General features: G+C 48.2%; 1 protein-coding gene across 29 annotated transcripts in view; it reads left to right on the top strand.

Moving 5' to 3' along the window:
* The window catches only part of DOCK9 (dedicator of cytokinesis 9), a 262,679-nt gene that overhangs the window by 196,313 nt on the left and 51,494 nt on the right, over positions 1-14,872 (top strand). For 19 of the 29 annotated variants that reach the window (XM_084767085.1, XM_084767065.1, XM_084767073.1 and 16 more), the window contains exons 30-36: positions 682-793; positions 3,007-3,185; positions 3,392-3,505; positions 6,294-6,411; positions 10,683-10,816; positions 13,027-13,141; positions 14,369-14,435. In XM_084767085.1, coding sequence (XP_084623211.1) covers positions 682-793; positions 3,007-3,185; positions 3,392-3,505; positions 6,294-6,411; positions 10,683-10,816; positions 13,027-13,141; positions 14,369-14,435 — 839 coding nt within the window. Of the gene's footprint in view, positions 1-681; positions 794-1,198; positions 1,241-3,006; positions 3,186-3,391; positions 3,506-6,293; positions 6,412-10,682; positions 10,817-13,026; positions 13,142-14,368; positions 14,436-14,872 lie in introns of all 29 variants that reach the window. The other 10 variants (XM_084767070.1, XM_084767059.1, XM_084767084.1 and 7 more) reach the window with 1 other exon arrangement.

The following is a 14,872-nucleotide window of genomic DNA, read 5'->3' on the forward strand; positions in this document are numbered from 1 at the left end:
GAGATAACTTAACAATAAAAAAACCAAAATCCAGGACCTAGAGAGATGGCTCAGAGGTTCTTCCAGAGGTCCTGAGATCAATTCCCAACAACATGTGGTGGCTCACAATTCATCTGTAATGAGATCTGGTGCCCTCTTCTGGCCTGCAGGTGTACACACAGGCAGAACACTGTCTACATAATAATAAATAAATAAAACTTTAAAAACAAAAGCCAGCCAACGTGGTGACACACACCTTTAATCTCAGCACTCAGGGAGGCAGAGGCAAGGACAGCCAAGGCTACACATAGAAACCCTGTCTCAAAAACACAAACAAACAAACAAAACAAAACAAAAGCCTGTGTGGTGTTGATGATTTACCGAGACCTTGTAACCATGTAACCCTTCTGATAGAATTATCTTTCTTCATTCCCTTCCATATTACTAATTTTATTTAAATTATACTAAGTCTGTGTAATTATAAGCTATTTGAAATGGATGTAGAGAGAGATAAATAATAAATGCCCTAAAGTCTGCAGAAGGCATTAGTTAGTGATGTGTGTTCACACAAATCCCCACAGCCGTCCAACAGCTGTAAAGCACCAAGCGCCTGCTCCCCATGAGCCAGCACTGAACACAGGTCTGAGGATCCCAGATGCAGTAGCCAGCAAGGGTTTCATGTCTAAACATCTCTCCCTGCAGACTCTGTTTGAATACAAGTTTGAGTTTCTCCGTGTGGTGTGCAACCATGAACACTATATTCCTTTGAACTTGCCGATGCCATTTGGGAAAGGCAGGATTCAGAGATACCAAGGTAACCTATTGCTGCCTGGGTTCATTTTCTCACGAGGAGAACCATAGCATTTTAAGTAAGAAAAGTAGTGATCCAAGTGTTACCCAAACGTTGCTTTCATTCATGAATGAGGGGTGTGTGTGTGTGTGTGTGTGTGTGTGTGAGAGAGAGAGAGAGAGAGAGAGAGAGAGAGAGAGAGAGAGAGAGAGAGAGAGAGAGATTTACTTTTCCAAAATCATTGATAAAACCTTATGTAGGGACTGGCTTTTCAGCAAGCCTACAGATGACAGGGAGATCTGAAGTTTTTCTAGGCTCATCAGAAATAAACATCACGACTGTTTTTCATTTTAACATTTTACTTAAATGACAGAAATCTGTTTATTTACTGCATTTGTTTTTGTTTTGCTTTCCCCTCTTGTAAATTAGCTTTTCTTTCACCAACTGTGGAGTCAAATGACCCTCCTGTAGGTAGGTGTGGGGCAGAGGCTTGCTCTGGCATTTTTCTCCACTTAAAAAAAAAGGGATGCAAGTGCTCGCTCAGCTACTTCCTGTGCTGTTCATTCAAGCGTCTCCACGTATCTGGTCAGGTTTTACATTTCTGATGATTGGGTGAAACTGTTTCCACGGAGCTAAGATGCCCTCCTGGGATGCCTTAGAGGCTCTCCGCTTCTGTTTTAAGAAGCCGAACAAACAAAGCCCTGCTTCCCATCGCCGCCCCCAACCACCACCCCCAAATCACATCCCACCACTCCAACAGCTCTTGTCTGCGGAGGCAACAGGAGCTTAGCGCACGTGGCTTTTTCATAAGTGTTTTGTGTGTGCATGCTGTGTCCCCATGGACCGCTCTGAACCCTCCAAGTCTGAGGAGACTTGAGCTCAGGAGCTGCAGCATCACTGACACCACCGCGCATCCGTTTGTTGGCCGGGTCGTTCTCGTCCCTAGGAGATGCAGGGAGCGCCGGGCTTAGAGTTAAACAAGCAGCCGAACATGGTCACTTTGGAGAAACGGGCGGCCCGCTGTTGTACTGACTGCTCCATGGGGGTTTTTGTCAGTGTGCTGGGGAGGCTACAGGACCTGCAGAGAGGCTTTGAAAGTCAAAGGAGGAATCCGTGGGATTTCCTGGATGATGGTGGAGTCCGTGGGACTTCCTGGATGATGGTGGAGTCTGTGGGACTTCCTGGATGATGGAGACAATAGGACTTCCTGGATGATGGAGGAGTCTGTGGGACTTCCTGGATGATGGAGTCCATAGGACTTCCTGGATGATGGAGGAGTCTGTAGGACTTCCTGGATGATGGAGTCCATGGGACTTCCTGGATAATGGAGTCCATAGGACTTCCTGCATGATGGTGGAGTCTGTGGGACTTCCTAGATGATGGTGGAGTCTGTGGGACTAACTGGATGATGGAGTCCATAGGACTTCCTGGATGATGGTGGAGTCCATGGGACTTCCTGGATGGTGGTGGGGTCTGTGGGACTTCCTGGATGATGGAGTCCATAGGACTTCCTGGATGATGGTGTCAGTGTCCGACTCAGCCTGCTTTGTGCTTCCTGCACTTTGGTGCTGTGTGACTATTTCTGCCCCTCTTCCAGGAGGTCCATGTCTGCCCTTCTCTTTGCAGAAGATGAACAAGCTCTCAGCTTCACCATGCAGCTTGCTGACGAGTTGCTGGCTTTCTGCTCTGTGCATTTCAGTTTTAGGTTAAGAGGAACATTTTAGAAAAGGCTGAAAAAAATAACTTACTTGCCCAATGAGAGCAGAATAAATAGGTTATGCATTGATGTATCATTTAAAATGCATCGACTTTTACTGGGGCTGTGACAGGCATTGATAGCCAGGGAGCAGATAGCTGAACTCAGGAAGTAAATGGCATTTTAGTAAATCTTATGTATTAATTCTTTCTTTAATGGTGTAGTTTTATCAAATTGGTCTATAGTTATGTTAGTACAATTACTTCATTTTAAAAAATTGCCAATAACGTATCTTAATATGATTTCTATTGTATATTCTAAAAATTGATGCTAAAACCAGTTCCACTCTCAGAATTCAGGGTAACTATTTGCATCTGTTTTGTTTCCCTGTGAGAATTATGTGTGTTAAGGAGTAGGCTGCAGAATCTGCCATTTTCCTGTGTGAGGCACACACGGACGGGGTGGGCTGAGTGGAGACACGGACAGTCTCGCCAGGCTCAGGCAGCGCTGCACCCTCCTGAGTGCGTCTGCTTCTTTCCAGATCTCCAGCTTGACTACTCCTTAACGGACGAATTCTGCAGGAACCACTTCTTGGTGGGCCTGCTGCTGAGGGAGGTGGGCACCGCGCTGCAGGAGTGCCGGGAGGTGCGAGCCGTGGCCATCAGCATGCTCAAGAACCTGCTGATCAAGCATTCCTTTGACGACAGATACGCCTCGAGGGTGAGCAGCAGCGGAAGGAGGGGAGGGCGGGCGGTGCATTCCCTTCACTTCACGTGGTCTGGGAAATACCTGATTAAACAAATCCTGTTAACAGAGCTGAAACTTTTCTTACAGGAAGAGTCCAAATTAAAGCAATAGCCGGTGTAATGTACTTGGCCACCACAGCTCGGCCAGGGAGCACACTTACCCTCTGTCTCTTTTTCCAGAGTCACCAGGCGAGGATAGCCACTCTCTACCTGCCTCTGTTTGGTCTGCTTATTGAAAACGTCCAGCGGATCAACGTGAGGGATGTGTCGCCCTTCCCTGTGAACGCAGGCAGTGTACGTGAGCATGGTTGTGACCGCACCCGTGCAGCGTCCTCTGGGCATGACCACACCCCTGCAGTGTGCTCGGCTGCACTAACAGAGGGCTTCAGACCCTGTGACTTAGAACAGTGGGATTTTATTCCCTTACGTGCAGAGTGCAAAGCCAAGGCGTCTCTGGGGCTGCAGGGGTGTGTGTGGGGGTTAGGGGTTGTAGGGGGTGGGGTCAGGGATCCCTCTCTTCTGGCAACCGCGACAGATCATGGTGGTCATTCCACTTTGCCTCTGTCTGCACATGGCGGTCTGTCTTGGGAGCCCACCCCTTTCTTTTTCTTGTAAACACTCAAGTGGCTGACTTTAGCGCCCACGCGGTATGCCCCCCTCTTCACTGACATCTTATTTGTACGTGGAAAGGGCCCCGGGTACACACTGCTCCACCCACAACATCCTTCCCCTTATTCTGCTAACATCTTACCACATAGTCTCCTGGGGAAATTACATGTCTTCTTTAAAAATTTTTAAGATTATTTAATCCTATTTTATGTTTATGTGTTGCCCACATATATGTGTGCCATGTGCGTGTTGCCCACATGTATGTGTGCCATGTGCGTGTTGCCCACATGCATGTGTGCCATGTGTGTGTTGCCCACGTGTATGTGTGCTGAGTGCATACAGCGTCTGTAGAAGCCCACATAGGGCATCAGGTCCCCTAGAGCTGGAGTTACAGGCAGCTCTGAGCTGCCAGTGGATCCTCTGGAAGACAGGCTATTGTCCTCACCACGGGGCTGCCCATCCAGTCTTGGGAAATTACAAACGTCAACCCTGGCTCTATTAATAGCCTAGTTCCATCGGTTCCACAAAATGACCATGGTGGCACATGCCTGCTATCCCAGCACTCAGAAGGTAGCAGGAGGATTGCAAGTTCAAGGCTAGCCTGGGCTACATGAGGCTCTGTCTCAAAACAAGGAATGAGGGTTAAGGAACAAAAAATGGTGTGGTGCTAACCTGTGTTCCTTACTGCTCAGTTCTGCCTGCGACCCGATGCCCATCCTCTGCAAAGCCGCCTCTTAGAGCGCCTGTTTCTCTTCACTAGACTGCAAGTTAGTGATTTCAGGGCGAGGAACACAGGGCAACACAGGCAAAATAAAACAAATAAAATGAAGATTCTTGTAGTCAGCCTAGAATTCAACATTCTCAAAGCATTAACATCCAATTTCTTGTCATAATACATTTGCAAAAGGCTTTTTCCTTATTAATATGTAATGATAAGCAAGTGCTCACATAGTATGTGTATGTGTATGTGTGAGTGCATATGTGTGCGTGTGTGTTCATGCATGTGTGTCCACATGCATGTATGAGTACATATGTGTACGTGAGTTTTGTGTGTGTGCATATGCGAGTGCATGTGTGTGCTTATGTTTGTATGCATGTGTGAATGCATGTGGGTGTGGTGTAGACAGAGGACAGAGGTCAGCATCCTCTTCGGTCAGTCTCTACCGTATTTTTTGTGGGGTGAGGAACAGGTCTCTCACTGACTAAATAGACCACTTCCTGGTGAGCTCTATGATTTCCCTGTCCCCTCCCATGCCCAGTGCTGGGTTACAGGTGACTCCTCCATGCCCAGGTTGTTAGGTGTCTGAACTAAGGTCGCTGTGCTTGCTCATGGAGCACTTACCGTCTCCTCAGCCCACTTCTAAGTATGTCATAAACCAAAACTTATTCTTTCTTTCCCGAGCTCTTTGCCTGTCCACAAAAGCTCAGTCTGCTGATGATTTCAGCAGACATCACTGTCGATTTCAGCAGACATGCCCTTACACTCTCCACCATGAGCAGATGTCATAGTGGCGTGTACTCGGGGAGTTTTCTGTGTTGTGTATTTAGGTGTGTTGTTTACATGTATGTCCGTGCACCACATGTGTGCAGTGCCCATGGAAGCCGGAAGAGGGCTTTGGATCCTCTGGAACCAGAGTGACAGGTGGTCATGAGCCATCATGTGGGTGCTGAGAATCAAACCAGGGACCAGGTCCCCCAGGAGAACAGCCAGGGCTGGTAACCCCTGAGCCATCTCCAGCCCACACTGCCCGTTGCTTACACTACTGTCCCCCTTAAGTACTGTTCTAGGCGAATGCAGGTTGGTAGCATTTGTTTTTCTATTTCAAATGGTGTAAACCTCATCGTCCGCAGCCTCGCTCACTGATCCGACGCCATGCTGTGCCTTTCGTGTGTGCCTCCTCTAACTCCACACGCTCCTCTAAGCGGAGTAGTTCAGGACAGCACATGACCTGTTCTGATGCTGAGGAAAATGAACACCTTCTTGACATAACTTTAAATGAATAGTTGCTCCCCTGACAGAGCATCCCGCCTGAGCATCCAGGGGCCGTAGCTGATGCTTCTTACAAGGACAGTACAGCCTGTTCCTGCAGTTAGAAATAGAAACCTGGGCGTGGTGGCGCACGCCTTTAATCCCCAGCACTTGGGAGGCAGAGGCGCCTGGATCGCTGTGAGTTCGAGGCCAGCCTGGTCTACAAAGTGAGTCCAGGACAGCCACAGCTACACAGAGAAACCCTGTCTTGAAAAAAAAAAAAAGGAAGAATGAAAGAAAGAAAGAGAAAGAAATAGAAAGCCTCTGCAGGGAGGGTAGGAAGTGGGTGTGCGGCCGGGGCAAGAGGGCCGACCTGGGTGGGACCGGCAGCTTTCTCTGTCACCTCCACCTCTGTATGTCCTGCGCGTCTGCCTACCCACTCCAGATGCTGGACGTGACGGCTGTTACGTGTCCTTCCTTCACTCTGCCCCTCCCCTTCCACAGATTGCAAAGGACGAACCTCTTGCTGCGCCGGCCGGGAACCCACTCATGACTCCACAGAAGGGAAACACACTTGACCACAGCCTGCACAGAGACCTCTTGGGCGCCATCTCTGGCATCGGTAATGGCCTTGTCCCGTGTCATTCATACTGTCTTTACTCTCACAAGTCATCAGCGCCGGATTAGGACGGGGGAGCGTCTGCCCTGGATGTTCTGGTGCAGTGTCTCAATGCTGAAATCTCTCTCAGCTGCTGTAACCAGGATTCTCGTGAATCCGAAACATGGTTACACCGACATGCAGCTGTGTCACCTCGTGTTGCACTGACACGCGGCTGTGTCACCTCGTGTTCAGTGCTTATTCCGATGGTTTCAGATCTTCATTGTGCTTTTAGAAGCAGGCAATCTGCAGGTATCAGGCTGAGTGGAGGATTTGTTTGCTGTGGTGCTGGTGACCCAGATGGGGTGTGACACAATTCTGAAGGAGGTAACAGTTTGTGGCTGGAATTCCATCCTAAAAAAAAAATCTGTTATTAGAAATCATCTGTACCTTTCTTCCATGCTCTGTATGAAAAACAGCCCCATGGGAGGGAAAACAGGTGGCATAACTCAAGACTCAAATAGAGAAGTCGGCCTGTGAGAAAGTGCACCTATTTATACCCTCACTAAAATTAGGCCACAGCTTTATAAAGATGAGGATGCGAATGGTTATGCACGCATGCACACAGATGCAGTCACACCCTGCACACACAGGCCCAGTCACACCCTGCACACACAGGCACAGTCACACCATGCATGCACAGGCGCAGTCAGACCATGCACGCACAGGCACAGTCAGGGCTGTAACAGAGCTTCAGAGGCTAGCCCTGCCTCTGCCCCCTCTGCTAACCACACTTTGAATACGAAGCATTCTGCCTCGGCTAGTGCTCATTCATGTTGCAAGTGCATGGGTCACGAAGGGACATGCCTCCGTCTACCTAGTTACAGGACCAAACCGTCCTCCTGAGTCTACGGTGTTACTCTCTCTGTTGTTAAAGCATCAGTGCTACAGAGACAGGGAAGTGAGACTAGACCGTGACACTGGAAAGCCCATGGCAGCGTCTAGATTTACCCTGCGGCAGTGCTAGTCACGAGGCTTTTTTGTTCTTACACATGGTTTCCATGGCTACATTCCCCCTTTATGTATCATATATATAACATGCAGTGTGCGTGCGTGTGCGCCTGCATGCGTTTGTGTGCGTGCACATGTGTGTGCAGTGTGTGTGCGTGTGTGCGTGCACGAGCATGTGTGTGTGTGTGTAGTGTGTGTGTGTGCGTGTGCATGAGTGTTGTAATGGCCATAAAGCTCCTGACATAAAGCAAATTGCTGACTGCTGCGGGACGCCTCTTCCGGGGCCTGCACTCATGGTCCTGTCCTGCTCTGTACAGACAGGAAGCCGCTGCAGGGAGCGGGGAGGCACAACATTTAGAGGGTGTGCCCGCAGAGCTTGCAGCGCTAGCTTAGCTCAGATGGGTGGGGTTTCGTCTGGGCCCCCTGCTACCTGGTTGCTGCTGTGGGGTGTCTCACTCCTGCACCCTGTCCATCCTCTCTACACTATCACTGACAGGAAGGACAGGCTGATGGAGCGTGTGGTCGCCACGGAAGTGTGTGCTGTCTCCGTTACAGCTAGCTCGGTTGTGCTATGTAATCCGTGCTTGGTTGTGCCAAATAGATGAGTCTGCCAGCGTTCCAGCGTGTTTGGAGCCCTTAGCGCTCTGCGCCCTCAGAGTGCCGCAGGGAAACACTGCAGATTTCCCAGAAGCGACCCCACCACAGTGACGGGTGGGCTCGTTTGATTCTCTCTTGCTCAGAGTTCAGTGTTGCGGTTTGAATGTGGGAGGGACCCGTCCTACTGTGCATACACTGCAGTCATGAAGGGGCTCTGTGCTGACCTAGTCTCTTCATCCTTACGGAGTTTCCTGACCCAAACCCACTTTTGCGGAAGCACAGCCGCCTCATCTGTGTTGCTCCAGGGACGCGCCACTGGGAGCCGGGTTCCCCAGGTTGGGGTGTGGGCAAGGAGCCCCTGGGTGGCTGGTGCTGAGTTCATCCTTCCAGGCAAGTGTGAGGAAGCCACGGTGCCCAGCATCCTCAGAACAAGCCCTGCAAACGTGGTCAGAGCGCACAGATGAGAGCGCCCAGAGCTGGCTCCTGGGTGAAAGGCGTCCTGAGATTCCTTCTGTTTCAGAGGACAGGCCCTCTTAGATTCAGGGTCCCCCTCCCGCCCACTCCATGTTTGGGAGAGAGATGAACCAAACTTTATTTTATTCATATGCTGTGTGAGGGTGTCAGAGGTAGCTCAGTGGTTAGGAGCACTTGCTGCTCGTGCAGAGGACCTGGGTTCCATGCCCAGCACCCACCGCCGTCTCTAACTTTAGTTCCAGGGGATCTGACGCCCTCTTCTGGCCTCGGTGGGCAGGTGGGCATCCAAGCAGGCAAAACAGCCAAACACATGAAAAATAATAATTGTTGAAGTTGTTCCCTCTGAAAGTGACATTATGAAACATCTCACTGTATTAACTTATGGGTAGTAATAAAATAATATTAAAGTATTAATATTAATAATTAAATGTACAGAAATAAAATAGTTTTACTTAGAAATTTTAAAAAATAAAGTCATTACCCCAGTGAGGACACAAACACACACACATTCTGAGAACAAAATAGGTACAGTGGTTTTGCGTCCCTACACTTGCACCTCTTTGCCTTAAATTAGGACTGCAGTGTGGAATTGGGTTTAAAAATCTGAGAATGGTAGGCGTAGCGTCCCTTTCTTGACCCCTTTCACCTGAGTTCCACGTCCTGGCTCCACTGTGAGCTATGATTATTTTAGGAGAATTACGTGACATAGCACAGCTCTTTTCTCTCCCTTTATGAAAGGTGTTATCGCTTCTTCATAAAGTTTTTCACCCATTTTTGTGCTGGTCTGCAGTGCTGGAGTCACACACACTTGTATGGACTTTACAGTAAATAATATGGAGGGAGGATTTACATGTGTATCATACATCTGCAATCATCAAAATGGTTGCCCAAGAGGTGATGAACTCAGGCCATTAGCCATGAAATTTAAAAGTGTGACAGCTGAGAGACTTAAAACACAGAGGTGACTTGTTCTGTCTGCCATCCATCCGTCCATCATCCATCCTATGGAGAAGTGTCCCAGCCCGAGTGAGCCCGTTTTCCTACTGAGACTGCCATGGCAGGCTGTGGGTTCACAGTAGCAGTGCTTTGGGCTCGGGTCTGCAGCACAGTGCTCACACAGCTGCGGAGCGTGGCGCCTGGGGCCCCGTCCAGCGACATCTGCAAAGCCTGGTCTCTGCTGAAGGTCTGTTGGTTCACAGGGTGCCAGGTCCAAAGAGTCAGTTTTAGGGTGTAGTTTGTTTAATCTCACCTAAGCAGGAAGCCAGTTACCCTAAGAAACTCTCCATAGTTCAGAGGTGGAGGCGGCTTCCACCTTCAAACACTGTTGTTTCAGACATGTCAAACTTTCGTTTCCAAGTGAGATTTCCTTCCTTCCTCTTGAACAGCAGACATTGCCAACTATTTTCAGGTTATAGATTAAGGGTGGATCTAACTGTCATAGTTTTTGGTGGTACCTCCAAGTCAAAACTAGTAACACCATTTTTCAGAATTTACTTGTCTGTTTACAGATCTGTTTATTCACGCCTTAAAAACAAACAATACTTATATCCCTGCAGCCTCGTAGGTCTTTCAAAAAATATGCATAAACCTAAGGAAAAGTACTTTAATCTTATTTTTTAGTGACTTCAGGCTATTATTAGTGAGTTGTTCATACTTGGTGGATACTTAGTTTGGAATCAAATTGTTCACTGTTTTCCACACTATTGTCTAGAACTTGCCTTTTACCATAACAAAGTACCAAAATGCCAAGACATGACATCAGCAGAAGAAAACATAGCACGGTCCTCTTTGAGACGTAGTTTCTGGCCAGTGCCAGGTATCACTGTGGGTCCTTACACTGTTTAAATATCCCATTGCACCTCCTGGAAATTCCCTGGAGCAGCTCCGCATACCCGCTGTATAGTAAGTGAATTAACAATGTTTTGTACAAATGGAAGCTCACAGCCATCAGTAACTCCAGCTCCAGGGCCTCTGGCACCCGCCGGCCTCCACAGACACTGCACACATACACAGGCTGTGTACATACGTGCAGGCAAACACATGCACGCATACAATTAAAATAATTTTTAAAGGTGAAATAATTGAATATAACTCTCAAGCTATGTTCTTAGTTTTTAAAAAATGTCTACAAAACAATTCCTCCTAAGACTCAGTCCTTTCCTTTATTTTGTGCCATCTAACCAAAACTTGGTCTTGCTTTAATTTCCATGTAGCTTCTCCATATACAGCCTCGACCCCCAACATCAACAGCGTGAGAAATGCTGACTCAAGAGGCTCTCTCGTCAGCACGGACTCGGGCAGCAGCCTCCCAGAGAGGAACCCTGACAAGAGCAACTCCCTGGAAAAGGTGACTGACTTAGAACAGTGTTTGTTACAGCTCACGGGTGCAGCCACAGTGACCTGCTTCTCAGTCTGGTGTTTATTACGCGTGACCTTCAGGGGGTTGTTTTTATTTATATTTTTTTCTTCTTTTTTTGGTTTTTTGGTTTTTCGAGACCGGGTTTCTCTGTGTAGCCTTGGCTGTCCAGGACTTGCTCTGTAGACCAGGCTGGCCTCAAACTCACAGTGATCCACCTGCCTCTGCCTCCCGAGTGCTGGCATTAAAGGTGTGTGCCACCACGCCCGGCTTTGGGGGTTGTTTTTAAACACCCAGTCAATGCTGTAGACGGTGATAGCTTTTCCTAGGATTGTGGCTCAGACCCTTGCATTCCTTTGTCCTCATTGTGATATGTCAGTGTGCCGCTGGTGACTGAAAGCCAGAGCCTTCTGTGTGCCAGGCAAGGCTCTGTCATGGCGTCCCCTGAAACTCTGATCCTATTTCCAGGGTCTCACATCCAGGCAGTGTTTGCAGTAACTCAGGAGGGAGCAGCTGATCCTGGCTTCCTATGGATAGGTCAGGCCAAAAGCAGATGGGTTGATCCTAGCAGTTCTGAGCATGGCCGACCCACCCTCGTGGCTGTGCCCGCCTCTAACACGCCTCCCTCTTCCTACTAAATCTTTCCTCTACTCTATTTTCCATTACTGAGGCCTCAGCTATTTGGAACGATGTAGGAAAAGATGAAGGTTGGTAGTGACCTGGAGCCCTGGGAGGCTGGGACCTTTTGGGGCTCTGTGTCCCTAAGTTACTTCAAGTTATAAGAAAGCTTTCAACCAATAAACAGTTGAGCCATTTAGAGAAGTGTCCCTCGTTCCCAGAATGCCCTTCCTCAACCTCAGCGTCAGGTTTGTGACCCGGTCACAGATGCTGTGACTGGCGTTGACACGGTTACCTTTGCACACGCTTGTGTTGAGACTTGGCCGCCTCAGTCTGGTTCTGTCATGATGTGTTGAACTTTTCCCTTGACCCCGACATGCCTCCGTGTGTAGACGGACAAGCTGCTCCGGAGGCACTCCGCTTGTGTCCTGCGCAGTGCTGCAGAGGAGGAGAGCTGCCAGTCAGCCAGGAAGAACCGCGTCACCATGGATTTTTCCCTTCTAACAATCCCCCCTTTACCAGAGGAAACTGTGCATGCTGCGCCCGTCTTCTCCCTGCAAGAAGTACTGAGTTCTCTTGTCAGCTCTTGACTCGGTCCGAGGGCTCAGTGGTTCACCCACAGCCTTTTACCACTAATGACAGCTGTAACCCCAGCCCTATGGGAGGCAGAGACAGGCTGATCTCTGTGAGTTCAAGACCAGCCTGGTCTACAAAGTGAGTCTAGGACAGCCAGGGCTGTTACACAGAGAAACCCTGTCTCCAAAAACAAAAACAAACAATCACACATCTTATTAGTTGAATCTGCTTTATTTATATATGTGTATATATAAATGTGTGTGTGTATATATACATACATACATACATACATACATACATCGAAAAACTTTGAAAAAATATCTTTTTTCTTCCTATGATTTGGAAACACAGTCCTAAAGGTTATTTTTAATCTCCTGTGTCTTTAACTGGAGCTACAATTCTCACTCAGTCCAATGTCAGCCTGCTGCTTCTTAGTGGTAAAACTGACCTCGCTCCGTTGTCATCCTCGGTCCCCAGCTTGGTCCTGCTGTCAGGCTAAGCTGATGGTGGAGCGACCTCAGCTGTGCTGACATGTTCCTGTCAGGTGTTTCATCGGTGCCTGCAACGTGCCCCAAGCTGTGCCCTGAGCGACAGGCCTCAGCTGCAGGCATCTGGGGCGCACCTTGCTGTTCTGACCTCTGGAGTCCTCGGTCCCATACGGATCCTCGTGCATGCGTTTTTGGATTCGTTCTGTGTTTTGCATGAGATTTTATGAGGATTCCCCCTCCCCCCCCCCACCTCTTTACGTAAGGAAAGCTGCTCCTCTGGTGAGAAAGGTTTGTGCCTTCTGCCTCGTCCCTTAGGACGGGCGCAAAGGTGCCAGGTCAGAGCTAGAGGCAGCAGCAGTTACGTGCTACACCCAGGTGAGGGGTGTCTTTGTGAGCGTGTGCCTGTGGGTTACCGGTTCTTTGCAGTTTGTATGATCTAACTCAGAGCTAAGGAACATTTCTCTTCGAAGGGAGATGTGGGCATTATGGGATAGAAAACTTAACTGCGTTTCCTTTCAGCATCAGCAGAGTGGCACGCTGGGAAATTCCGTGGTTCGCTGTGACAAACTGGACCAGTCTGAGATTAAGAGCTTGCTGATGTGTTTCCTCTATGTACTGAAAAGCATGTCTGATGGTGGGTAGACTTAAACACAGCTGCTTTGTTGTCATTGTTGAACAATTTATATTAAGTGACATTAGGTGAAATTTTCAAATATTTGAGTGAATTTCTTCCTTGTTTTTAAATGTGTGTTGATTTGCTAAATGCAATAGAAATAGAAGCCTTGATGTGGAGAATCAGTTACTCTTACCTAGAAAACAAATTCTAAAACGGAAATGGGACAGCACAGCCTAGCACAGCTTCTTGGCCTGTAGTCCATGTCTTCCCTTGTCCCTGCCCCTGACAAGCGTACAAACCCACAGCCATTGGTCTGTCTGCTCAGCCCAGGCTCCAGGGAGTCGGCCATTTTTCTGGAGGGAAATCTCTCTACCTGGCTGTCAGCTTTGTGTAAAAGAGAGCTGAAGTGTTCACAGGAGAGCAATTTTTGTATAGCGCCCAGCTGAGCGTTCACACCGAGATTTAAATGTGTTTAGCGTTTAATGTCCTACATTGCTTTCAAGAGTTTTGCCTATAGATGCAGGTGGTTTATACATGTGAAAACCACGTGACAGGGCGTTCATCAGAGCACACTTACAGTAGAACGAGCGTAGAAAGAAGATCAGCGTCATGCCCATCAGGAAGAGCTGGTGACTCTGTTATGTGGGCCATGGAGAGAGAGGACCCTGCAGCTTGGAAGCATCTGAGGAGAGCCAGTCTCATGTTCTTTTAAAACTCAAAGGCAGGGCCTGGGGAGATGGCTCATGCTAAGAGTTCGTACTGCTCTCACAGAGACCTGAGTTCAGTTCCCAGCTCCTACACAGCCGCTCACAACAGCCTTTCACTCCAGCTGCAGCTGCCTTCCGGCATCCAAGGGCACCCCCAACATGGACACACACATAATTAAAAGTGAAAAGAAATCTAAAATAACTTTTAAAAAAACAGCCTGTGTTCTAATTCTCAAGAAATTCCCTGAAGAGGCGGAAAGGGTTTTATAGAAGGAAATGGAATTGTTACGGCACTTTCCGTGCAAGTGAAATGAATGGCCTTGTACTAGCGGAGCCCTCGGTGGCGTGCTACCATTCTCTGAGTTGAATATGTCTGCTGTGAGCGTTATTCAGGGGGGCTTGCCTTTCGGTCAGGTGTAAAACAGGCAGTGTTGGAGCCCCGCAGTCTGGGGTCTCTCCCCAGGGTCATTGTAAGTGATTATCTGTAACGCATATGTGATGGATATTGTGGTTCTGACCAGATAAATGCTTGTTTTAGATGCCCTGTTCACTTACTGGAATAAGGCTTCAACTGCTGAGTTGATGGATTTCTTTACGATATCTGAGTAAGTGCTTTTGTCCTTATCTGTCTTCTTTGTCTTCCTAGCTAGGAGGTGTGAGGGACGCTGTGTCCTCCAAGAAAGGAACAGAGAGGGTGGCACAGTTTCTTTCATGAGTCAGTCAGTAGTGGTCCACCTTAAGACACTGTAAATAATTGCTTGTGCCTGCCGAGAGAGCTCTGTGGCTCAGCCACTTGGATACAGTTGTGCAAAGGGTGTTCACTGTGTCAGTGGCTACTGTCTTCTAAGTTAAACCTTTTTTTTTTTTTTTTTTTAGAAACATAGCACTTTATCTACAGCTGCTAAACGTAGATAATTTTTCAAATCAGAATTTGGGCTGTTTTTTAAATTTTACTTAGTTTTTAATCAGCCCACAGTAGCCATATCTCAGACAGGACCCTCAATCAAACACAGTATTATACAGAAGGTAAAATAAAAGCTCT

The sequence above is a fragment of the Acomys minous genome (genome assembly GCF_964271855.1).
Source record: "Acomys minous genome assembly, chromosome: 18".
NCBI lineage: Eukaryota > Metazoa > Chordata > Mammalia > Rodentia > Muridae > Acomys > Acomys minous.